The sequence below is a fragment of the Lampris incognitus genome, chromosome 18 (genome assembly GCF_029633865.1).
Source record: "Lampris incognitus isolate fLamInc1 chromosome 18, fLamInc1.hap2, whole genome shotgun sequence".
NCBI classification, from domain to species: Eukaryota; Metazoa; Chordata; class Actinopteri; order Lampriformes; family Lampridae; genus Lampris; species Lampris incognitus.
In genome coordinates this window covers 35,574,692-35,599,850 of record NC_079228.1, presented here as the reverse complement: position 1 = coordinate 35,599,850, position 25,159 = coordinate 35,574,692, and the positions used below count along the sequence as shown (strand labels likewise).

The following is a 25,159-nucleotide window of genomic DNA, read 5'->3' as shown; positions in this document are numbered from 1 at the left end:
TTTTGAGTGGACTCCTTTCTGTATATTTTGCTCGCTATGATTAGCCGACAGAGGCTTCACAAAGTGCGACATCTGGAAGATGAAGCAGAACGGCGATGAGGCCACAGCTGGACAAGTCTGCTACCCAGAAATAAGAGAATAAGAAGAAGAGAAGCAGACAAGTATCACAGAGACGGGTCCGCGGTGGTGTAGCGGTCTAAGCGTTGGCTTTGTGTCGATGCAGTTGCCCACTGGGGACCGGGGGTTCGCGCCCCGGTCTCGTCAGTCAATTGGCAGCGCTGTCTTCGGGGGTGGGGGGATGCAGTTGACGAACGCATGCAGTATGAGGGTGGGTGTTTGAACTAGAATAGGGAGCGACTGGCCACTAAATTGGGAGAAAAGGGGAAAAATCAGAAATACATTTTTTTTTTAAAAAGTATGGCAGAGGCATGAAGAAAGACAGAAAGTGGAGGAGAGCGGTAGTGATGCTGATATTAGTGAACTTAACTCTGACTCTTAACACACACACATACACACACATGGTTCTCTGATACATACTCCTGACCTTTTCAGAGTACGTGTGTGGGTTCAGAATGAGTATCTGATGGATTCTTATCGGGGCGGGTCAATGGGAAGAAGAGTGTCATTGTGTCTATGAGGTAGTTTCCTGTCTCAGCGGCTCAGCTTGACCTTCCACACCGCTGCTGACGTCTCTACTTTTTCCTTTGCTCGAACGCCTTCCACAGCTTGTTTCATCTGTCGCCACCGCCGGCCCTGTGGGAGCCTCGCCGCCAACCCTGGCAGGGTTTACACCTTCCTCTTCCCGTCAACCAATATAGCCCCTTAATCTACTACTACTCTCGGTTGCTCCCATTAGGGGTCGCCACAGCGGATCACCGTTTCCATGTCTTAATATATAGCACCTTAATATAGCTCCTTAATACTGTAATAATAATACTGTCTGTATAGTCCCAGTCTGTATTGAGCAGTGTGTCTGTAGGCGCTAAATTCAGTTATACAAACAATTTTGTACTTGTCCAGTCAGTTTAGTTCAGCCCGACAGGTTTTGTCATGTAATGTTAATGTTAGGGGTCGTTTCTTCATCTTCGGAAGTATCATTTGATATGTTATAACTGTTAGCGCCCCCTCTCTGAACACAGACAATTCTCAGCAGGTTATTATTATTGATAGCTAGCTAGCTCGCTAACTAGCATGATGTCGCTAGGCAACTATTCAAAAACAGCCCAACTGACAAACCGATGACGACAATTCATTGACCATCCAATCAAATCAGAGTATTAGATGATGTCATTTATTACCAGAAGCTGATTGGCTTTCTGCAACAGTTTAATCATGTTGACACCCAGGAGGAGAGTTTTATTCACATGCTCACTACAGCAGCAGTTCTGATATTCTAGTAGCTTTACATGAACAAGCCCTCTGTTAAAAAGTACAGTGAGATCGGAAGACATGATTTACACTGGACTGGATATATTGAAATGTCCAATCCAGTTTTGCAAAGTCATTAGTATTTAAGCCACATAATAACAATACCAATAATAAAATACTTGATTTGCATTTGGATGCAACTGAATCACTGATAGTTTGGAAAACCTTTTGTGAAAGGGGCGGTGGGCTCTTGTCACAAACTTATAGAAATACAATGGTATTATTTTCCCTGACAAAGAAGATGACAGTGGTGTTATTCGGTCTCTATGGTTTAATAAACAATTAATAACCAAGAAAGGTAATTTTCCTTGGTAACTTAGATTTGAGGTTATTTTTAGTAGTTATTGTGTATGTCTTCGCTGCAAATTTGCCGTCAAGTTTCCTTTTGAATTGTACGAAAAACAGTCCTATAAAGTATTAAGTCTTAGGTCCGGATATCAGCAGACTCCTGATAGAGTTGAACTGTTGTCCTCAGCAGGATGTCTGTACATCTCAGCACCTCCGCCTGCGTCCTCCATGATGGATATTTAACAAGCCAACTTCCAGTCATCACATCAGATCTCAGCCTGGAAACAGATTTTAGGCGAATGACAGCTGTCTATCAAGCAGTGGAAAGTCAAATGTAAACTGGGGTAATCACCACAACCCCGTTCACCTGTTTTTCCCTTCCTTAACTTCCTCAGGACACCAGGTAGCTGCTAGCAGCTGAAAACATCAAGTTTTCCAGGTCTAAAAACTGCCTGATTGTTACTTTATGTCTGCTTGACAGAGTGACTCTTAGTGTCTCTCTCTTCTCCTTCAGGTCCAAGTTGACTCAGATCGTGGTGGACGTGTTGGCCGGTCCATACAAAGACCGGACAGTTCTGTTCCTCGGTTCTGAAGACGGCCGAGTTCTGAAGGTTCTGGCGAGCACGCACCCCAATGATACCTTCAGGTCACATCTGCTGGAGGACATCGACGTCTACAACCCCTCCAAGTATGTCCAGAATGGTATTAGTACTGCTACTATGACTTACCACGACTGTTATTACTACTAGCACTAAGACTGTTACTTACTATTACGATAGCTGTTACTAATACTGTTACTATTACTAAGGATGTTACTACTACTGTCACTACAACTATTACTAGTACTGTACTAAGACTCTTACTACTACTGTCACTAAGAATGTTACTTACTATTACGATGCTGTTACTTTCTCTTATCAGTAGTGTTAATACTACTGTTACAAAGGCTGTTACTGTTACTATGACTGTTACTGCTACTGTTACAGCTCCACTAGCTGTTACCTCCACAGGTAGTCGGGCATAAAGTTGGACCAAAAATGTGTACAGTCCCTCTCAATATATATCTATAATAATATTAGTTCAACTACTCCTGCTGTTACTTCAATGACAACTACCACTACTCTTCCTGTTCTGTGCTAGCTGGTTTATGACTTCACAAAGGTGAAGTTTAATAAGAGTAAAATGAGTAATTTTGAAATATTTGATTGATTTCTTATCGGTTGCTACACATCAGACGAATGAATTGCTTATTAAAAGCCGGTTGTTCCCTGCCGTCAGGTGTAACGTACAAGGTCAGGAAGACCGGAGGATTCTGGGATTGGAGCTGGATAAAGAACACCATGCTCTGTTTGTCTCCTTCAGCAGCTGCGTCATCCGAGTGCCGCTCAGCCGCTGCAATCAACATGGAGCCTGTAAGAAGTGAGTACACCTGTCAATCAAACGAATTCCTCTTCTTTCAGTGAAGCAGCCAACTGTGGAAAATATTCAGAATTCATGTTAAATGTCAATAATAATAATAATAATAATAATAATAACAGCAAACAACCTGGGAGGACAAAGCAATGCTTGGGAATTACCCAAAAAGAATGAGAGACACAGACGTTGACCAACAACAGACACACCAGTGGCTGAGGAGCACCAGACTGAAAGCAGAGACGGAGGGCTTGATAATCGCTGCACAAGACCAGAGCCTGGCAACCAGATCCTATCATCATCATATTATCAAAGATGGAACAGACCCAAAATGCAGAATCTGTGGAATGTACGAAGAAGCCATTGACCACATTGTCTCAGGCTGCCTGGAACTGGCAAATACCGAGTACATATACAGGCACAACAAGGCAACAGCATACCTGCACTGGAAGATCTGTGGGAATTACAAGATCAAGACGACTGAGAAGTGGTACGAACATCAGCCAAAAACGATCACTGAGAACAATGGTGTCACCATCCTATGGGACACGCCCATCCACACTGACAGAGAGATAAAAGCCAACAAGCCCGACATCGTTATCAAGGACAGGAAGGAAAAGAGGTGCATGCTAATCGACATGGCAATACCATCTGAAAAAAAAAACACCTCAGTGAAAGTCAAAGAGAAGCTAACCAAGTACAAAGACCTGGAGATTGAAATCAACAGGAAGTGGGGAATGAAGACTGAAACAACAACAGTGGTCATCGCAGATCTAGGACCCATGAAGAAGAGTATGGAAAAGTTCACCAACCGTATCCCAGCCAACATCAACATCCATGCAGTCCAGAAGATCGCCCTACTCGGAACAGCCCACATATTGTGACGGATACTGTCAATCAAGTGATATCTGCCCTATAGTGCCTCAGGTCCATAGTTTGGACCCGGCTCTACGGATGTAATACAGAAGAAATAATAATAATAACAGATTTTGTTTGTGGAGCACATTTCAGAGTACTCAAAAACACCTTAGAAAAGATAAAATTAACATAAAAGCAACAGACCAAGGGAATACAAAAATATATAGGAAAGCTAATTACACCAGATCAAACTGGGTTCATACCAGGTAGACAGGAAATAACATTAGACGTGTTCTAAACCTGATATCATGTGCAAAGAAAAAGATGGTAATGTCCACGCTGCTTAGCTTGGATGCACAAAAAGCTTTCAATACGGTTGATTGGCGCTATCTCCACCAGGTATTGATCAATATGGGATTTCACCCCACCTGATAGACGGAGTGAAAGTTTTATATTTACAACCAAAATCAAGAGTAAGAGTAAATGGATGCTTTTCTAACTTCTTTAATATTGAAAGGGGGGTTAGGCAAGGAGGTTATTTGAGCCCTTTGCTCTTCGCAATTTCCATTGAACCATTAGCAGAAATTAGAAGACAAGAAGGTAATATCAAAGGAATAAAAGATGGAGGCATAGAACACAAAATTTCACTTTTTGCTGATGACATGATGTATATAGGTGAACCTTTCTCGACAGTACCAGCTTTTCTTAAAATTCTAAGGGATTATGGGGAAATATCAGACTATAAAAAAATGACTCACAAAACAAATGACTGCGTGCATGCGGCACTGTGCGCAGTAAAGTGAAATATTAGCCTCTACAATGTGGTAGTCTGCATCCCTCCACGGATCAGCAGAGGGGGTAGAGTAGTGACTGGGACAGCTCGCAAGAGTGGGGTAATTGGCCAAGGACAATTGGGGAGAAAAGTGTTGGGGGGGGTGGATAGAACAAAGTGGAGGTAGGTTTTGAGATGCCAACAGTAGGGATCTGGTGTCTGGTGTATTAGAACAGTACAATTTGTTAAAAAACTGATCGAGGCTGTGATGACTGCAGATGTTCAGTCCATCCAGTTCCACGTTGTATTTCTGTGTCGGTTATATTTCAGGAATAAGGAATTCTATCAGCCGCCCTGTTTTCTCTGGTAAAAAGCCAAAACGTTAAAGACTGAATCTTTTTAAACTTTATGGGAGCTTCATTAGGAACCCTATCGATATTGTAGAGGCCTGTTTGTGGAAGAGAAATGCCAAGACTGACGATGACTACAGTTTAATATCAACAAAAGGAGCCACATTAATAAATGTCGTTGCACTAAGTAGGCTGGGCTCCTAGGAGGACTTGGTACCCAAAGCAGAACCCATTCATCATCTGGCAAAGACACACACACACACACACACACACACAGCTGAAACAATGTGACTCTGTGCACACGTACGTGCCTGTGTGTGTGTGTGTGTGTGCATGCCTGTGTGTGTGTGTGTGTGTGTGCGTGTGTGTATGTGTATCGTGTATGATTCAGCACATTGCCACCCTACCATCCTTGGAAAGAGAGGGAATGAATGAGTGAAGGGAAGAGAGAAACAATGAACTGTGAAAAATGAGTGAGTGTAGTAAAGAAAAGAGAAAGAGAGGAAGGGAGCAGGCCTTGTCATCCTTCATGTCCCATTATCCTCTTGTGTAAAGTAGCCGTCAGGACAGACGTCTGAAAACAGAACAAGTTCTCAAGGTAATCGTGTCCAATTAAGTTTCTATAAACAATAAACGAGACAGTTAATAATAATGGTATCCCTATAATTTACAGGCCATTAATCACATATAGTAATTGCGAAGAAATTGCTAAGAAATAACAGTAAATACAATCAGTATAGTGACAGGTTGTAGTAGTGGGATTACTGGGAAGTGCTGGGTAATTATAGAGTAACATTAAAGCAGAATAAAGAGGTTAGGTCAGTAATTATATGGGGAGTAATTGTTGTAGTGAGTGGTACAGCCCGTATACAGGGTAAGACAGGTGGGTCGTTTCTTCACATTACTACGTAATTTCTTGGTGATTTCTTTACGATTACTAGGTAATTAAAGGCCTGTAAATTATAGGGTTACCAAAATAATGTCAATAAATCTGTTGACAATGATGTCTTGATGCATGCTCAGTGATCCAGGTAAGAAAATTACAGAAACTTGAACCAGTTCATCTGGACACAACGTTTATTGAGACAAACGTTTCATCACTCATCTAAGTGACCTCTTCAGTCTAAACTGACTGCAGGTGCCCCCACCCTTATAAACAATACGGCAGCGTAACGACCCAAACCAACGCCCAGTTTCATATGCAAATATGGGCGTGACCATTAACTAGAATTTCAATGACCATGTGTGCTATTCACTGAAGGATTTTGGGGAATGTTTGCAATCACAGCATTGTAAAATGGTGACAGGTGTACTCCTGCCCCCCCCCAGTCCTGGCCTGACGTGTTAGTTAGTTTCCCCAGTGTGCAAGTCACGGCAGTCCTCCTGGCACTTAACAGGGTACACTATATTGCTCTGTTTGTGCCGGGGGACCCGATCCTTGGGGTGGACCAACTTCTGGCGCAGCGTGTTTTGGGCTTTGGAAGCAACTGAGACGCGGTGTTTGGAAAATACACGTGTCAACTGTTCTGACACTCCCGCCACATACTGAATCACCACTGGTTTACACTTAGGCAGCTGTTGGCCTTCTCCTCTCCTCGATTGGCTGGTGCACTGTTTGGGCGTCTTCCTGGCTTCGACAGAAGCCCAGTTAGGATAACCACACTTAACCAGGGCCTGTTTAATGTGGGATTTCTCCCCTTCCCCGGCCGCTGTGTCGGTGGGGACGTTGTCAGCTCGGTGGTACAGCATCCTGATGACTCCTAGTTTGTGCTCCAGTGGACGATGAGAGTCAAACCTTAAGTACGGATCAGTATGTGTTGGTTTACGATAAACCTCAACGATCAAATGTCCCCCATCGCCAATTACAATTTCACAGTCTAAGAAGGCTAACCTGTCATTGTTCACATCCTCCCTGGTGAACCTGATGTGGTTGTCCACAGAGTTAATGTGGTCGGTGAGATGTGGTAGGTCCTGAGATTTACGGTGCCTTGCTAAACTATTCAACCCCTTGACAGTCTTCACTAATATCTGGATTATAAAAGATACTCACACATTGTTCCTGAACAATATTGTTTATGTGAACCCGTAAGCTCTAACAGCACGTTCCCAAAGCCAAAATAAGTTATGTTTCGCTGACTCTTTTTAAATAATTTAAAAATTAAAATATAGATTCCAGCCCCACATATCAGTACTTTGTAGAGTACCCTTTTGCTGCAATAACAGCCATGATTCTCTTGGGGTAAGTATGTACAAGCTTTGCACATTCTTCAGGAGTAGTTTTTGCCCATTCTTCTTGGCAGAATTTGTACAAGCCTTGCAGGGTGGTGGGATGGCGCCTCTGGACTGCGATTTTATTTATTTATTTTGGAAATCCCTCCACCCCTTTTCTCCCCAATTGTATCCAGCCAATTACCCCACTCTTTCGAGCCGCTCCGGTCGCTGCTCCACCCCCTCTGCCGATCCAGCGAGGGCTGCCGATCACTTCTTTTCACCTGACAGTGAGGAGTTTCGCCAGGGGGACGTAGTGCATGGGAGGATCATGATATTTCCCCCAGTTCCCCCTCACCCCGAATAAGTGCCCCGACCAACCAGAGGAGGCACTAGTGCAGTGACCAGGACACACACCTACATCCGGCTTCCCATCCGCAGAAGTGGCCAATTGTGTCTGTTGGGATGCCCAACCAAGCCGGAGGTACCACGGGGATTCAATCCAGCAAGGCCCATGTTGGCAGGCAATGGAATAGACCGCCACGCTACCCGGACACCCTGGACTGCGATTTTCAGTCTGTGCCACAGATTTTCAATGGGGTTGAGGTCCGGACTTTGACTTGGCCATTCCAAAACATTCACGTTTTTGTTACTGAGCCATACCATTGTTGCTTTAGTCTTGTGCTTAGGATCATTGCGCTGCTGGAAGGTGAACCTTCTCCCAAGCTGTTGGAAGAAGTGATCAGTGCACTTCCTGGTTTCTTCAGAGAGGCAGTAGAAGCAAAGTGTGGAGCGGATCAGCCAGTTATGCGGCCTGTTTTTCCATTTTTGTCCATCTGTGCTGCGGTGGAGGAGCAGGAGGAAGCGAACGGGCCCTTCTCTGTCTTAAAACACCAGGACTTCTCAAGAACACCACAGAAGGCCTTGTATGCAGTCGCTGTAAAGGTTCTCAGCAGAACATCACAAGCCGGTGTACAGGAGTTGAGGTGGTTGAGTGTATTGACACCAGGTTCATCTCCCAAAGGCAGCTGGAGGTCCCTGTACAAACCCCCCATAGAGAAACACACTGCGGATCTACAATGGAGGGTGGTACATGGGGCTGTGGTTACGAACAGACATGTGGCACATATAGATCCTAGAGCGGGGAGCCACTGCTCTTTCTGTAATGATGAAGAAACTACAGCACTTCTGGCTCAGCTGTCCCAGATTGAGCCTTCTTTTCTCTGTACTGCAGCAGTGACTCAGAGGTTTAGGAGAGGTTCTCGAAGACAGCCTGTTTGTCTTTGGTCCAAGGTACACGGCAGCACAGTGCAGACGTGTCACCTTGGTTCATTTTCTGATAGGTCAAGCAAAAATGAGCATTTAGCTTAGTAAAAGAAACAAAATGTAAGGCACAGGGTCCACAGGTGCTACACTCATGTTCAGGGGTCTAGTGGCTGCTCGGCTGAAAATCGGGTTCACATATTTCAAAATCATTTCAAACTTGGAAGAATTTGTTAAAATTTTGGGACATGATGATGTGCTGTGCACTGTAGCAAACCAATCACTTGTTCTTAATTTCTGAAAAGGGGAAGGTCTTTGTTTTTGTTGTGTATGGGGCTTGTTGTTTGGTATGTACAGGAGTATCTGTGTTAATTCTACTGTTTTTTTATGTAAATGAAAAATTGGACCATTAAAGAATTGGTTAAAGGTCTCTCTCTCTCTCTCTCTCTCTCTCTCTCTCTCTCTCTCTCTCTCTCTCTCTCTCTCTCTCTCTGTCTCTCTCTCTCTCTCTCTCTCTGTCTGTCTGTCTGTCTGTCTGTCTGTCTGTCTGTCTGTCTGTCTGTCTGTCTGTCTGTCTGTCTGTCTGTCTCTCTCTCTCTCTCTCTCTCTCTCTCTCTCTCTCTCTCTCTCTCTCTCTCTCTCTCTCTCTCTCTCTCAGGGCCTGTCTGTCCTCTCGTGACCCATACTGCATCTGGCTGCAGACCGGGAGTTGTGCCAGCATGGCACCAGGTTTCAAGTACGTGTCACTTCCTCTTCCTGTCATTGTCAGCAGTCATCAATCCTGTGACTTATAATGTTTAGACACATCTGACTGTATATCTTCCAGGATGAGTGACAGTCATAGAGCTGTGTATTACTGAAACGTAAATCTGTAATGACTTTCCTGCTCTGGGCTGGTGTGATAGGACAGACCAGGAATATAATCACTTGTTGAACTTTGTGGAAATGGATGTTGTGAAAATGTTCCTCCTCACTCAGTTTCTGAACTTTGAAGAAGCTCAATCGCAATTATTTTCATCAGTGCAATAGATTTAATGAAATTTGTCTTCTTGACCTTTTAGTTCAAAGACATAGTAACATCTATTATAGCCAAGAGACAGTACCATATGCATATTACTACAAGTAGACAGTACACTATACATATTACTACATACAGACACGACACTATTCATATCACAACAAAGAGACAGTACACTATACATACCACTACATATAGACAGTCTATCACTACTACTACTACTACTTTTGGCTGCTCCCGTTAGGGGGCGCCACAGCGGATCATCCGTTTCCATCTCTTCCTGTCCTCTGCATCTTCCTCTGTCACACCAGCCACCTGCATGCCCTCCCTCACCACATCCATAAATCTCCCCTTGGCCTTCCGCTTTTCCTCTTCCCTGGCAGCTCCATATTCAGTATCCTTCTCCCAATGTACCCAGCATCTCTCTTCCACACATGTCCAAGCCATCTCAATCTTGCCTCTCTTGCTTTGTCTTCAAACTGTCCAACCTGAGCTGTCCCTCTAATATACTCGTTCCTAATCCTGTCCTTCTTCATCACTCCCAATGAAAATCTCAGCATCTTCAACTCTGCCACCTCCAGCTCCACCTCCTGTCTTTTCATCAGTGCCACTGTCTCCAAACCATATAACAGCTGGTCTCACTGCCATCTTGTAAACCTTCCCTTTAACTCTTGCTGGTACCCTTCTGTCTCAAATCACTCCTGACACTCTTCTCCACCCCCTCCACCCTGCCTGCGCTCTCTTCTTCATCTCTCTTCTGCACTCCCTGTTACTTTGAGCAGTTGGCCCCAAGTATTTAAACTCATATGCCTTCGTCACCTCTACTCCTTGCATCCTCACCATTCCACTGTCCTCCCTCTCATTCATTATGCATATGTATTCCATCTTGCTCCTACTTGCTCCACCTGCACCCTACTCTCACTACAGATCACAATGTCATCTGCAAACATCATAGTCCACGGAGATTCCTGCCTGATCTCGTCCGTCAACCTGTCCATCACCATTGCAAACAAGAAAGGGGCTCAGAGCCGATCCTTGATGTAATCCCACCTACATCTTGAACCCATCCGCCATTCCTATTGCACACGTCACCACTTTCACAGTGCCCTCATGCATATCCTGCACCATTCTTACATATTTCTCGGCAACTCCCGACTTCCTCATACAAAAAAGAAAAAGTAGAGAAGGTGTGATTCCAAAGCTGGGGTCTCTAGTAAATGACCCTGGGCTGAGCTAGAGGAAACGTCTAGCAGTGGGGGAAGGCCTCTCCTACCTGTGGGCTGAGAGCCCCCACTGCAGCACCCAAAAAAGTAAATGGAAAAGTCTATGTCCATTACACAGAAAAGACTTCCCTGAATATTCCTCCCTTGTATATATTCTCATTTAGATGGGGAAAAAGGAGTGGACGTAAAGAAAAAAAAATAAAGTAACAGAAAATCCACATTATATGTATTTCATTAAAACAATTATATCACCATCTATTTGGGGTTCTGTTTCGCTTACCAACCCTTTTGAGAATAGTCAAAACGTATAGCTCTTCTGGAGGAGGTGAAGGCTGTCTTCTGAAAACTCACAGTCTTTCCCTGATATTCTCTACTTGCTCTTCTCCCGTCCCTTGGTTTCTTGATCCTCCCACCGTTTCCCAGGTGGTGCGGGATAGCTGCTCAGCCAGGCTCTCCCTCAGTGTGATCACGCTGATGGGTAGTCCTTTGTCCTTCAAGTCTGTAGTTGCCTGTTCCACTGTCTGCTACAGCTGCATTCTGTCCTCATAGAACACTCATAGTTAAGCAGGGTACGGAGTCTGGAAGCTGATCTTTCTCTGCTTTAACACTTACTTTGCCTCAAAGTATTCCTTACGCTTCTGCACGACCGCTGGGGAGTAATCTTGATCGAAGTATATTAGTCTCTCGTTCAAAAACATCTTCTTCTTTCCCCATGCCTTGCACAGAATATTTGCTTTGGTGTTGTAGAGGAAGAATCTGATTATTATTGACCATGGCTCATCTTCCCTATTCTCGGAGGGCCTTGGGGTGAATGATCGGTGTTCTTTCTGGAATTAATAATCCACAGAGACTTTCTGGAATGACTTATAACTTTCTGGAATTCATAATTCACAGAGATCAGTCATACTGTGTACCAGACAAATCCATTATGGGCAGTATTTTTCTCATGAAAGATATATATGACATTTGTAAACTGTACAATTTTAATGTTGCAATTATATCATTAGATCAGGAGAAAGCGTTTGATAGGGTTGACCATGGTCTTTTTTCCAGTTGAAGAACTTTTGGTTTCAGAGATGATTTTGCATCACTGCTAGGTTTGTTGTATAAGCAAGCTTTCTGTTTGATGAAAGTGGGTGGTGGGCTGAGCTGTCCACTACGGGTTCAGAGAAGCATTTGACAGGGATGTCCTATCTCTGGACAGCTATACTCTTTAGCTATTGAGCCTGTTCTGAAGAGATTAAGATCCAGGCTATCGGAACTTATGCTACCAGGGTTGCCTCAGCACCCCTCGCTGGTAGTGTCAGCTTATGCTGATGACATTACTGTGTTTGTCAGAAACCAAAGAGATGTGGGGTTCCTGGATAGTAGTTTAGACATGTATGGAAGGGCATCTTCAGCAAAAGTGAATTGGGAAAAAAGTTAAGCAGCGGGCAGTGGGCAGACAAGGGCAGCCAAAGTTACCAGGAAACCTCAGATTGGGAAGGTAGGGCATGAAAATTCTGGGTGGTTTTTTCTGGGAACAGGAATTTCAGAGGAAGAACTGGGAGAATGCTGTGGAGAGAGTGTGTGCCAGACTGTCTAAATGGAGATGGCTGCTACCTCAGCTTTCCTGCAGGGGAAGGGTCCTAATCATCAATAGCTTGGTTGCCTCAACCCTTTGGCACAAACTGATCTTACCTCCACCGAGGGGCCTGATTGAAGGAATTCAGAGGACAGTTGTGGATTTGAGCTCAGCTCAAAGTGGAGTTTTGAGTTGTAAATCTCTCTCTCTCTCTTTCTCTCTCTGTCTCTGCAGGGCAGGGTTTGAGCAGGACATTGAGGGTGACCATTCTCAGTATGCTGACAGTTGTCATGGTAAGATGAAACCAGTCTGCTCTCAGCCAATCATGTTCAACCACAGGGTCGTGACCTCAGCAGTGTCTTTACGTCAAGTGTGTGTCAGTATACATTGATCACATCCATCCAGGCCAATACGATCACTGTAGAATGTTAATCACTACAAATAAGTGTACACATTAAATCAAAATAATGTAATGAAACTGACAACCGTTCAATTATCAACTATCTACTCAGACGACTTGTTTATTTCAGTGGATTTAAGTGACTAATAGATGGTAGCTACTGTCCTCTATTGAACAGTAATAAAACATCAGCTGCTTCATCTGCTATTGATCACAATGACCAGATTAATTAAACAGTGTTAGTATATTTACGAAATGAGTCCCCCCAGAGACTTTTCACCAGTTTATATTGTTTTATTGTATTTGTCTATAAACTGCAGGCTGACATCAGTATTGATAATATTATTGAATTAATTTGTATTTTCATATTTTTACACCACTGGGCTGCTGAAATGTGCTTTGCTTTCTGAGATTCAGTCATCACGTTATTTAAATGAGACACTTAAATGCAAAAAGGATGACATCCATTTACGACAGGCAATGTTTTTTGTTTTTTAGATTACAACTTGAGTGACTAACTCACTAAATTGTTCCTTTACACTCAGTATGTATTGGTGTATGTACTGCAGCACCCCCTGCCTGTCAGGACATGGTGGTGAATTTTACCAACACATTTGACACCAGAACCCCTATGAGTGTTTTTACCTTAAAAGTTAAAGTAATCAGAATACATTCATGTTATATCACATCACATTATTTTGCTGTAATAGTTGTTTTTTTCAATAACATTTATGTATTTTTAATGGCTTTTTTTTCCATAACTAGAATTCTCGTTCCTTTTTTCCTCCATTTACCGGACGATTATTTTCCTCTGTTATAACAGACGGACTGACCACCAGCCAGAACCAGGACTCCACTGCCGACACCTCCTACGGTAAGAGCAAACAGAAAAAAAAAAGTTTGAGAAGGTTTTGCAGCATCCAGACTTTAATTGCAGACAGACAGGAGTCGATGTGAGAGAGGGGTGGATTGTGAGGGGATTTGGTGCTGAGGTACGTATATCTGGGTGTCATCAGCATAACAGTGGAAATCCAAGTTGAAATGGCAGAGAATTTGACCAAGAGGGAGGATGTAGAGGATGAAAAGGAGTGGGCCGAGTATAGAACCTTGGGGAACACCTTGTGTGACTGTGGATGGAACAGAGGAGTGGTTGTGAAGTGACATGAAATGTGACCTGTTGGAGAGGTAGGACTGGAGCCAGCTGAGTACGGTGCCTTCAATACCGACATCTTTCATTTTGGTGAGCAGGATGTTGTGGCTCACAGTATCGAAGGCTGCACTCAGGTCGAGGAGGATGAGGATGTTAAGGGCTCCAGTATCAGCAGAGGTGAGGAGGTCATTAAGTGCTTTAAGGAGTGCAGTTTCAGTGTTGTGGAGTGGGCGAAAACCAGACTGGAGTGGTTCGAGTAGGTTGTTGGAGTGTAGCTAGGTTTGGAGTTGTGTGGAGACAATACGTTCCAGGGTTTTTGAGAGGAAGGGGAGATTGGAAATTGGTTGGTAGTGGTTGAGGCAGGATGGATCAACACGGGACTTCTTGAGAATTTGGGTGACAGCTGCAGTTTTGTAGGCAGAGGGGACAATTCCATGGGAGAATGACGAATTGAAAAGGTTGGTGAGGTAGGGGCATAGGGCAGGGAGGCATTTCTTCAGTAGGGGGGGGGGTCAAGGGAGCAGGTTGTGGATTTTGATGAGCTGATGAGTTCAGAGATAGTGGTAGGGGCAACTGGAACAAACCGGGAGAGGCAGCGATCAGGGGGAGGGGTAGGGAGTTCAAGAGGATAATTGACCGGATACAATTGGGGAGGAAAAGGGGGGGGGGGATAAAAAAAAGATTACTTTAATATAATGTCTCTAGCTCAGTTATAACTTTTACAATATGTTCAAATGGAACAAACAAAACAAAGGAAAATGGAGACTTCCAGTGGCGTGATTAGTGGGTAGGCTGAAGATTTTAGAGCTCCCTGCAAATTTTTCAATAATTCAATAAAACAACAGTGGTTTTTCTCTACATCACCCATTTTGTTCAGTTGGGGACAGACAACTGTTCTGGCAGTATATTTTTTTACTACTACGTCTTTTTGAGTACTATATTATAACTACACACTATGTCTACTATACGTGTTATGGGTGCTGACACAATGGCTAACACCGACTGAGCTAATTTCACCACCCAGGATAGAGATGGGCAACATGATTCAGAAAGGGCCGGTGTGAGTGCAGGTCTTTGTTCCAACCAAGCAGTTACACACCTGATTCTGTTTGTCAACCAATAGTCTTTGCTAAGGACCTTGATTTGTACACTCGGGTGTGTAACTGCTTGGTGGGAACAAAGACCTGCACTCACACCGGCCCTTTCTGGGTCATGTTGCCCATCCTAGGCTGAGGACAATGCTGTTCTCAGTGCAATTGAATCACTTCGAGATCCATGTTCAACACTCCTGAAGAATCAATATCCTTTATCCGGAGCGATATCTTGGTCACCTAGTCAGCTCATGTTGGTTCGATGTTATTAACCACATACAGTAAAGTACTATGGCAATATTATTGATGTTAGCTTCTTGGGCTAACAACAAGCTATGCTAGCTGACTGACATGAATTAACTCTGACTGCTAACGCTAGCATTACCTGTGCACCGAAACAAATGCTGGACTTTCCTTTTACTACTAGTGTTACTTGTGGGTTAACAAAGTCAAAGGGTGATAGTTATGTCAGCATGGAAATGTTTATTTACTCGATAGTTGTTGTATTTTGTTTAACATTGCTAGTGTGGCATCCGTCCTGGCTGTTTGTTATTATCCCGTCTTGCTATGCTAAGTTAGTTGTTTTTAGCCACCTCAGCCTCTAGTCAGCTGTTCACGGAAACTCCGACCCGTACTACATATTTGGTAAGAGAATAGTAATTACATGGAGATGACACCGTTTGTATAAATTGCACTTTGCAATATTACCTGGGTGATGCTATTATTCTCATTCAGAATTTTAACACATTTGTACAACACCTTGTGTTACGGCTCACCCACCCCGCGCCGTGGCCCGCCCACCCCGCGCCGGCAGCCAATCGGCTCATCAGGGCCGGGCTTAGTCATCAGGGCTGGGCTTAAGTTTGGTGGCCTCCCACGCGCCCGTTGTCAGTTTGTGTTGTAACCTCCTCGCAGTAGCGGCCACTCTCCCCTCACGGTCCTTTTCTCTCCGAACTCATCCCAGCCCTTGGTTCATGTTTTTCCCTTGCAAAGTTTCCCCGTGGAAGTATCCTGCCATGTTCCCGTTTGAATTACCCGCGAGTTTTTTCCCCTTGGACTTTCCGTTTTTCCTTGTCGCTCATTGCCTTCCTATGTTTGACTATTGGTACGCGTAAGGAATAAAGTACGCCAGTTTTCGGCTAACCCCATCTCTGTCTGGTGTCGTGCGCTTGGGGTCTTCCACAAACCCTAACACCTTGCCCTTTACAGTTTAAAGTATGGCACAGCCATCCAAGTTAGGAGAAAGCTCAAGCTCTGGAAAAGGGTCTTCATGATCAGGGGTTTTCACACCATCACTATAATCCTTCAACAGCGCCACTTCTCCCTCGGTCAGTTTTTCAGTCCATTGATTAAGAATGACCCTTGTGTACCGTACAGATGTCTGGCCTAAAAGAGCAGCCACAGTCCTTGCATCCAGTAAGCCTGGTCCAGCATCTACTATATCCAGCCTCCACTGAGTGTAATGACACCGGTGGTGCATGGAGTATGAGTGAGGCCTGGGCCCGTAGTTATCAAGCCTCTTAGAGTAGAAGATCGGCCCTAACTCCCCAAAAATTCTCAGAATGACATCATTTTAGTCTTACTTTTAGGTGTAGGAATGAAAGCATGTTATCATTCTTATGGGGGAAAAAATCACTGCTAGCCCAAGGTCTCTTGGAGTGCTGGAGAGGACTCCTAACAGCTAGGAGTTACCGGGAAATGGCTGCACTGAGGCGTCATAGGCAACCAGACATGTTTGGGTGACGCAGAAATGTTTTACAAACAATGGATAATGTGGACTTAATGAATAGATAAACAGGAAATAATGTATGTCACCGATCTAATTCGTGGTGCTATTTTCCCATCTACAGGACACTCAAATGCAGTTTCAGCTGAATTTAAATATCGATAACACTTCGCTTCTTTGCAACAGGTAAATTGCAACAGTGATGACTTGAGCCCATCCCAAATCACAATTAGCTGAGTAATCCGCCAAACACTGACAGCGCTTACAGCACTAAATATCACACAGAGATTCATTAGTTTTCCCACCACCGAAGCAGAGAGATAAGACGGCGGCAAACGAATTTCCTGAATATTGCTGGATTCCCAGGTGTAGTTGGTAGTATTGACTGTATCCACATCCGGATCACGGCCCCACCAGCCGGCGACCTTTCACCTCTAAAAAGACAATTAGATAACTCGTGCAATTATGCTTTAAAAAATTGCAATACGCACTCTGTCTGCACTTCTCTATATTTCAGCAGTGCAGCATCCTGTCCCTCTCCAATACCCGAAACAGACGTTAGCGTTGTCTAGCTATTCAGACGCTTACCTCTGCAGTGGCACTCAAGAGTTTCGGTGAAGGACCACCACCTTAAATATTGCATAAAACCCCATTATAGGCCACAACAAAATTTTAAATTTGCTACAACTGGACTTGTGTATAGACTTTTAAAATTGCTGACTTGTTTTTCCATAATTCCTGTGGTATACAGCCATCTCCACTCTGCATTTAGACAAAACAGTATACCATCTTTTTTTGCCTTCCTCCGGTGTACGACTCGCATAGTGGTATGTCACATTGACAGCATTGGATATGCGTTTCCAAGCGTTCTTTTTGTGTTGACTGGTCAACGTGGGGCTAAATTTCCCTTTCAATATTTTAATTTTTTTTATTTTCCCTAACTAGTTCTGCAAGCAGCCAACTCTCCTCCTGCCACTTCGACTTTCTTTCCATTGTAATTTGGGCTGGGAATGTTTAATTCAATTTCTATAGGCTGGATAAAGGTGTGGATTTTTCTGGCACTTACGGGTGAAGATAGGAGCCATCTGTTCTTTATACTTTCTCAAGTAGCTTATGTTAATCAGCCAGTTTAGGAATTTTTAGGGGACGTGCATGGATTAAAATGATGCTATCTCCTACCTGGAAATCATTACAGCCAATTCATACAATAGTATATAATATAATATAGAATGTGTGTTATCACAGACTCAATATAATCTTTTCACATAGGCCTAGACCTAAACAGACTACAAAACGTCATCACAGTTCACAATTTGTGACTCTGGGGGAAGTAAACTTACGACATCATTCACTCCTAGGACAGCAGTCCAAGTCACCTGTGCAAAAGCCCGAAAACTTCACTCACGTCCTAGAGACATACATTCCTTCCACATTCACTCCTGCACCCACACAGAGAGAGAGAGAGACAGAGAGGTGGGGTGAGAGACAGAGAGACAGAGACAGATTTAAGGGTACTGGTCTTGATGGTTTTACTGGACTGGATGAGTTCTGTGTACACGTGATTTGATGTTTTATTGAAACTGAGAAATGAATTGCTTTTATTTCCTTAAATTAACAGGAGGATATTAGTGTATTATGAGGTTATTAGTGTAATATGATGGCCTGTCGGGCTGTCCAGGGTGTCTCCCTGCCTGCCGCCCAATGACTGCTGGGATAGGCTCCAGCATCCCCCGCCACCCTGAGTAAGGATAAGCAGTTTGGATAATGGATGGATGGATAGTGTAAGATAAGCACCATTCTTAATGTAATTTGAGTGAGTAGATGAACTATGGACAGAATAGAGAGGGTGATGTTCTTCCTGTTTTCCGTTTCCTCTCCCTCTTTCCCTCCGTTGCAAACTCAGCTAAAAGAAATTACGTTCTTTACAACTCGATTGGTTCATATTTCCGTAGCTAGCTGTTCAGTTTGGCTTCATTGTGTGCCGCTTGCTTTCACTCTGAGGATCAACTTTTATCTTTGGTAACTGACCTGTTCAGAATTCATCGGCAGGTCCGCGTCCATCATCCTGGATTTAAACTGGTCCACCGTCTTTCAGAGAGCGCACGTAGACGCCAAATGAACCTTCATCTCATTAAGTCTTTATGAGCCCATCGCTGTGATTAAAGCATGTGATGGATGGAGCGGAAGGAAATGTTTGAGCAGAGATTTGATGTGTTGTAGTTTTAGCATACCAATGTCTGTCAGCCACACTCCCTGACATGCACCTCCACATTGATGAGCCAACTCAGGTCAGCTGGATTTGCATTTGTAGACTTTCTGTCATTGCTGTAAACTTGCACATGATGCCGCAAGGGGATTAGAATTGCCACTTATTTGGAAACAGAAGTAAATCTGGTTTACAAACAGCACTTAAAACTACGAAAACAACTACGAATAATGAAATTAGTAAAGAAGTCCATTTTGATTTTATCCTAGTTTTCATTATGTGTTGAATGAATAGCGAAATCTGGGTCTTAGTGATAATTATGGCACGGAGAGATGACTCATTGTCATTGATATTTATTTGTCTTGGGAACGATCACTGACTTCAGTGGCAGCCTTGTTAGATTAGAAATAGTAATTTATTTGGTATACATACATACTGAATACTACGTACTGTATACTGCACACTCAGGTGCTGATTGAGTGTACTGTTACAAAAACACAGAAAAGTATTTTTAAGGTAGTTCAGACAGACCAACAGACAGATAGATAGATAGATAGATAGATAGATAGATAGATAGATAGATAGATAGATAGATAGATAGATAGATAGATAGATAGATAGATAGATAGATAGATAGATAGATAGATAGATAGATAGATAGATAGATAGATAGATAGATACAATTTGGAAATTTTGGGCCATGCTATCTTTCCATCTTCCTTGTCAAACAGACTAATAATACATTTTATTTGCATAGCATTTTTCAAGGTACACAGATGCTTTACATAAGATGAAATAAACATAAAAGGAACACACTAAAAACATGTAACACACAACATTAATCATGCATTAAAAGTAATTCTAAAAAGGTGAGTTTTGAGTAACGATATGAATGTGGACAGATTGGTGCAGTCTTTGATGTGTTTGGGGAGGGTGTTCCAGAGGGAGGGGGCAGCTATGGAGAAGGCCCTGTCGCCCCAGGTCCAGTGCTTGGTGCTATGTGGTGGAGACAGGAGTTTGGCATCAGTGGAGTGAAGGCTGTAAGGAGTATGGTAGTGGAGCAGGTCGGTGAGGTAAATGGACTGCATTTAAATAACGCTTTTCTAGTCTACCGACCACTCAAAGCACTTTACAGTGTATGCCTCACATTCACCCATTCACACACACGTTCATACACTGATGGTGGAGGCTGCCATGCAAGATGCCAACCTGCTCATCAGGAGCAGTTAAGGGTGGCCTGGTTATGGAGGGCTTTGTGAGTGAGGCGAAGGACTTTGAATTGGATCCGTTGTGGGACAAGTAGCCAGTGGAGGTTCTGGAGGACAGGGGTGATGTGGTCGCGGGAAGGGAAATGGGTGAGCAGGCGGGCAGCAGAGTTCTGGGTGTACTGCAGTTTGTTTAGTACTTTGGACGATGAGCCATAGAGAATGCTGTTGCAATAGTCAATTCTGAATGTGATTCAAGATGACAGCATGGATCAAAGTTTTAACTGCAGAGAAGGAGAGTGATGGGCGGAGACGAGCTACATTTTTTAGGTGGAAAATGACAGTTCTCAGGATTTGATTGACATGGTGTTTGAAGGAGAGATTGCTGTCGAAAATTATCCTGAGGTTACGGGTGTGTGGGGAGGGAAACAGAGTGGAGTTGTCAATGGTGAGGCAGAAGTTGTGAGTGGTTTTGGTAAGGGATTTGGAACAAATGATGAGCATGTCAGATTTATCACAATTTAGTTTGAGGAATTTGGCTTGCATCCATGGTTTAATTTCATTGACACAGTTGTTAAGAGTGGAGTAAGTTGTAGTAGTGATAGATTTAGTGGAGATGTAGAGCTGGAAGTCATTGGGTAGCAGTGGAAGTGGAGACCATGACGATGTATGATGTTATCAAGGGGTAAAGGATGAACAGGAGAGGACCAAGCACTGAACCCTGGGGGACGCCTTGGGACAGAGGATTGGTGAAGGAGGTGCAGTTGTTGACGCTTTTGAACTGTTGTGTGTTTGTGAGATATGACTTTAACCAGGAGAGGTTAGTACCAGTGATGGTCAGGGAGGATTCAAGGTGGGAGAGTAAAATGGTGTGGTTGATGGTGTCAAAAGCTGCAGTGAGGATGAGAATGCTGAAGTGGCCAGAGTCGGAGGAAAGGAGTAGGTCATTGGTGACTTTAAGGATGGCTGTATCTGTGCTATGCTGTGTATTTTTGACAGAAAGAGGAGATTGGATTGGCCAGAAGTTGCTCATGATATCAGGGTTGAGACAAGGTTTTTTGAGGATGGAGGTGACAGCAGCCCATTTAGGTGTATGGGGGACTGAGCAGAGCTGAATGATTTCTGTGATGACTGAGGAAGTAGCTGGGAGACAGTACTTAACAAGATTGGATGGGATGGAATCCAGAATCCATACTGTAAGTATGGACAGCTCCATTGGGGACACGGGAGAACTTTGACAGGGGCTGGGTGGTAAAGGGGGTGGGGGGGGATCAGGTTGCTGTAGATAGTGTCAATTTTAGATTGTAAAAATGGAAAGTAAGACTTGCACTTGTTAACTGTGAAGCCACTGGAGGTATTGTTACTGGGTTTGAGAAGTTTGCTTTATTGTGCAAAAGAGGGGCTTGGGGTTAGTAGAGCCAGAGTGTATGAGTCACAGAAGGTTGAATCAGTTCATCTGGACACAATGTTTATATACAGAGTGTATGTGGTGGGAGTAGTAGGTGGACTGGGCTGTGATGAGAGTGTCTTTGTGTTGTTGAAGATAGTTTGATTAGGCTTGAAGATGAACTGCTAAACCAGTTTTCTTGGAGAGTCATTCGAGATGGCGCTTATGGGATTTCATTTGATGAAATTCAGGAGTATACCTGGGAGCTGAGTGTGAATGAGACTGTTTTGGTCTCAGGGAAGGCAGACATTTTACTGGCACCCGCTATCTAACACTTTCTGCCTATCTTAATTCACACACAATTTCCTGTTTCATATCATCCTGTTTCACTGCTTCACAATAGGACTCATCCCAGTTTCACCAGTCTTCCACTGCTTCAGCCATCCTGAAAAGGTCTTAAAATGCCGGAAATTCAAGTTTGCACACTAAAGGCCATAAAAGTAATAAACTGTCTAAATGTTAAATCAATGAGGTCTTAATTTCTATGTCATTTTATATGATTTTATTTATTTATGTCAGAATTAGATGAGTTCTTCTGCAACAGAATCAACATTTTTATTAGTCTTTAACACCCTAAACCTTTATGCTGATCTCTACATGGAACCTGTACTGACCAGGTTCACTTACAGAAAATGTACAAACCAAAGTGTCAAATCATATTTTCAGCTCCATGTATGCAGTACTGCAAGAGATCAGATGTGTCAGACATGAATATGACCCCTCTCAACTAGTGGCAGTGTCTTAATGAATCCCCTTTTTAACAAATTACCCCCATTTATACCACCTATCCCAGATACCATCCAGATGTGGGCCACTTCAGGTAATGATGCAGCACTGCTGGCCTTCTTCTGGCCCTGACAAAATGGATGTGAGCCTGAAGTGGCCCATGTGTATAATAGCAAATATGCCAAATCAAATGTGGGTCTTTTTTGGCAAAGATGCGGTACTTTTGGCAACATGTAATCTGGATGTGACCCTGAAGTGGCCTATGTGGTAAATGGTGAATATGGCCCAAATATCACAAAACAAATATGGGCCACCTTTGGCAAATATGTGGCACATGCAGCATTACTATGGCTTGGTTCTAGCCCAGATCCGGCAAACAGGAGCAGACTGCCCAAGTGCCATCATTCCACGTGGTATGTGGGTCGGATGAAGCGTCGGGTGTTGGACGGGTCTGGTCCACAGCAATTTCTCTCTCTGGGGTTGGCTGAAAACTTCAGGCATGATTTGTCCTAAAATTGTTCTTAAATTTCTTTATATTTGATCTTAAAAGTCTTAAAGAGGATTAGATTTAATTCTCTTTTACAGCCTGTCTGAAATTAGACAGATTTGTTGCAAAATTCTTGATGAATAATTTTTCTCTGTCTCACCTGCCACCTCTGAAGACATGTTGGACAGGGTGTGTGCAGACACACTGAGAGAGAAGCAGCAGGAAAAGTGAACGCAACTAGTCATTGTTTCATTTGAACCCATCAGTGTCTCGGAGGACAGCTTGGAATCACTGCAGGAGGCTTTTTTATTTTTGTTCATTATCATTTCTTGTTTTTGTTGTTTAATGAAATGTAAATCGTTTGTAAATCAGTTGTGTTCGCGTTAGCTGGTGGAAAGTAATTAAAAAGCGTCGCTTCAGGCTGGACCGTATGGCTTAAACTTCCAGGGAAAATAATCTCGACAGTTATTTGTTTACCTTTGGAAAAACAAAACAAAACAAAATTGGAAAAATAGTTTCTGTGGCTCTTCATGTTCAGCCTGTGCAGTTTTGTGTTCTATACTTTAGGATTTCCAGGCAGCTTACCTTGTTTATCATGTGAAAGTTTACATGAAAATAGAAACTTGACAGAAACACAAATGGCCTCCGTTTAAAGTAATGATAGACGAAAATATCTGATATTTTAGTTTATCAGCTGAGGAAGTCAAGAATTCTGAATGTAGTCTGTTCAGAAATACTACACGGATGTGGTGAGCAGTTGTTGAATAAGATTGTGTTTTCATTGCTTTCCTTTTCATCTCATTCACCCTACGCCCCATAATGCATGGCATGTCTCTGGCCTTGTGAAGGAATGAATGACGTTGGTGGAAAAATGAGCAAGATGGGGTTGTTTCACTGTTCCTGATCAGGAAAATAAAACAGCTGTTTGTAAAAACTGTCAGTGTTCAGACGGACTCGATCACCACAACACAGATTTAGCTCACAGAGAAACCGTCTGCTGTCCGCCGTTGACCTTCAGTCACAGCTTCAGTCACAGCTTCAGTCAGACCTTCAGTCACAGCTTCAGTCACAGTTTCCCTCAGTCACAGCTTCAGTCAGACCTTCAGGCAGCCTTCAGTCAGACCTTCAGTCACAACTTCAGTCAGACCTTCAGTCACAGCTTCAGTCAGACCTTCAGTCACAGCTTCAGTCACAGCTTCAGTCAGACCTTCAGTCACAGCTTCAGTCAGACCTTCAGTCACAGCTTCAGTCAGACCTTCAGCCACAGCTTCAGTCCCAGTTTCCCTCAGTCACAGCTTCAGTCAGACCTTCAGTCACAGCTTCAGTCAGACCTTCAGTCACAGCTTCAGTCAGACCTTCAGTCACAGCTTCAGTCACAGCTTCAGTCAGACCTTCAGTCAGACCTTCAGTCACAGCTTCAGTCAGACCTTCAGTCACAGCTTCAGTCAGACCTTCAGTCACAGCTTCAGTCAGACCTTCAGTCACAGCTTCAGTCAGACCTTCAGTCACAGCTTCAGTCAGACCTTCAGTCACAGCTTCAGTCCCAGTTTCCCTCAGTCACAGCTTCAGTCAGACCTTCAGTCACAGCTTCAGTCAGACCTTCAGTCACAGCTTCAGTCAGACCTTCAGTCACAGCTTCAGTCACAGTTTCCCTCAGTCACAGCTTGAGTCAGACCTTCAGTCACAGCTTCAGTCAGACCTTCAATCAGAGCTGGAGGAGTTGTCTCATCATGACGGTCACTTTACGTCCAGCTCTGCTTTCTGTGTCTCGAGGTCTTCTTTTGATTTTCTGCCATGTGGAAAATCTTCTAATGCTGAGATTTCCCCTCCACCCACCTCGCATTCACCATCTGCCCCAAGGTCACTCTCACATCACCATGGCAACCTCATTACGCCGTCACTCCCAGCATGCAGCGCTCACAGTTCAAGGTGCCCCCCCCCTCCCTAAACCCCCTACAAAAGGCTAAACCCCACCAACTCACAGAAACCTGCTGTGGGTTTGAAATCAGTAGAGCAGGACACACACATATCTGCATGCACGCACGCACACACTGACATTCACATGCTCACACACACACACACACACACCTAATTTCCTTAATGGTCCCCCTCCCAGCATGCCTTTGGACCTTGACATCCAGTTTTGATGACGGCGTAGAAATGTCAAGCCTAAGAAACAGCTGCGGCGGCAGAGGAGGTCAGGATGCGGGCGGTCTGAAAACCGCCCGGCAGGGAAACAAAGACGTCATCCTGCAGTTTGATGAGCTCATCTCCAGACACCGCATGTCTGCCGTGTGAAAACAACCACGAAGACCCTGAACCGGCCCACTTCGCAC

The 25,159-nt window shown here is 43.8% G+C and overlaps 1 protein-coding gene across 1 annotated transcript in view; it reads left to right on the top strand.

Moving 5' to 3' along the window:
- LOC130128439 (semaphorin-6D-like) overlaps positions 1–25,159 on the top strand; it is a 187,918-nt gene that overhangs the window by 151,281 nt on the left and 11,478 nt on the right. The window contains exons 14-18 of the mRNA XM_056298049.1: positions 2,231–2,404; positions 2,995–3,135; positions 9,239–9,316; positions 12,620–12,678; positions 13,609–13,659. Of these exons, the coding sequence (XP_056154024.1) occupies positions 2,231–2,404; positions 2,995–3,135; positions 9,239–9,316; positions 12,620–12,678; positions 13,609–13,659 (503 nt within the window). The remainder of the gene's footprint in view (positions 1–2,230; positions 2,405–2,994; positions 3,136–9,238; positions 9,317–12,619; positions 12,679–13,608; positions 13,660–25,159) is intronic.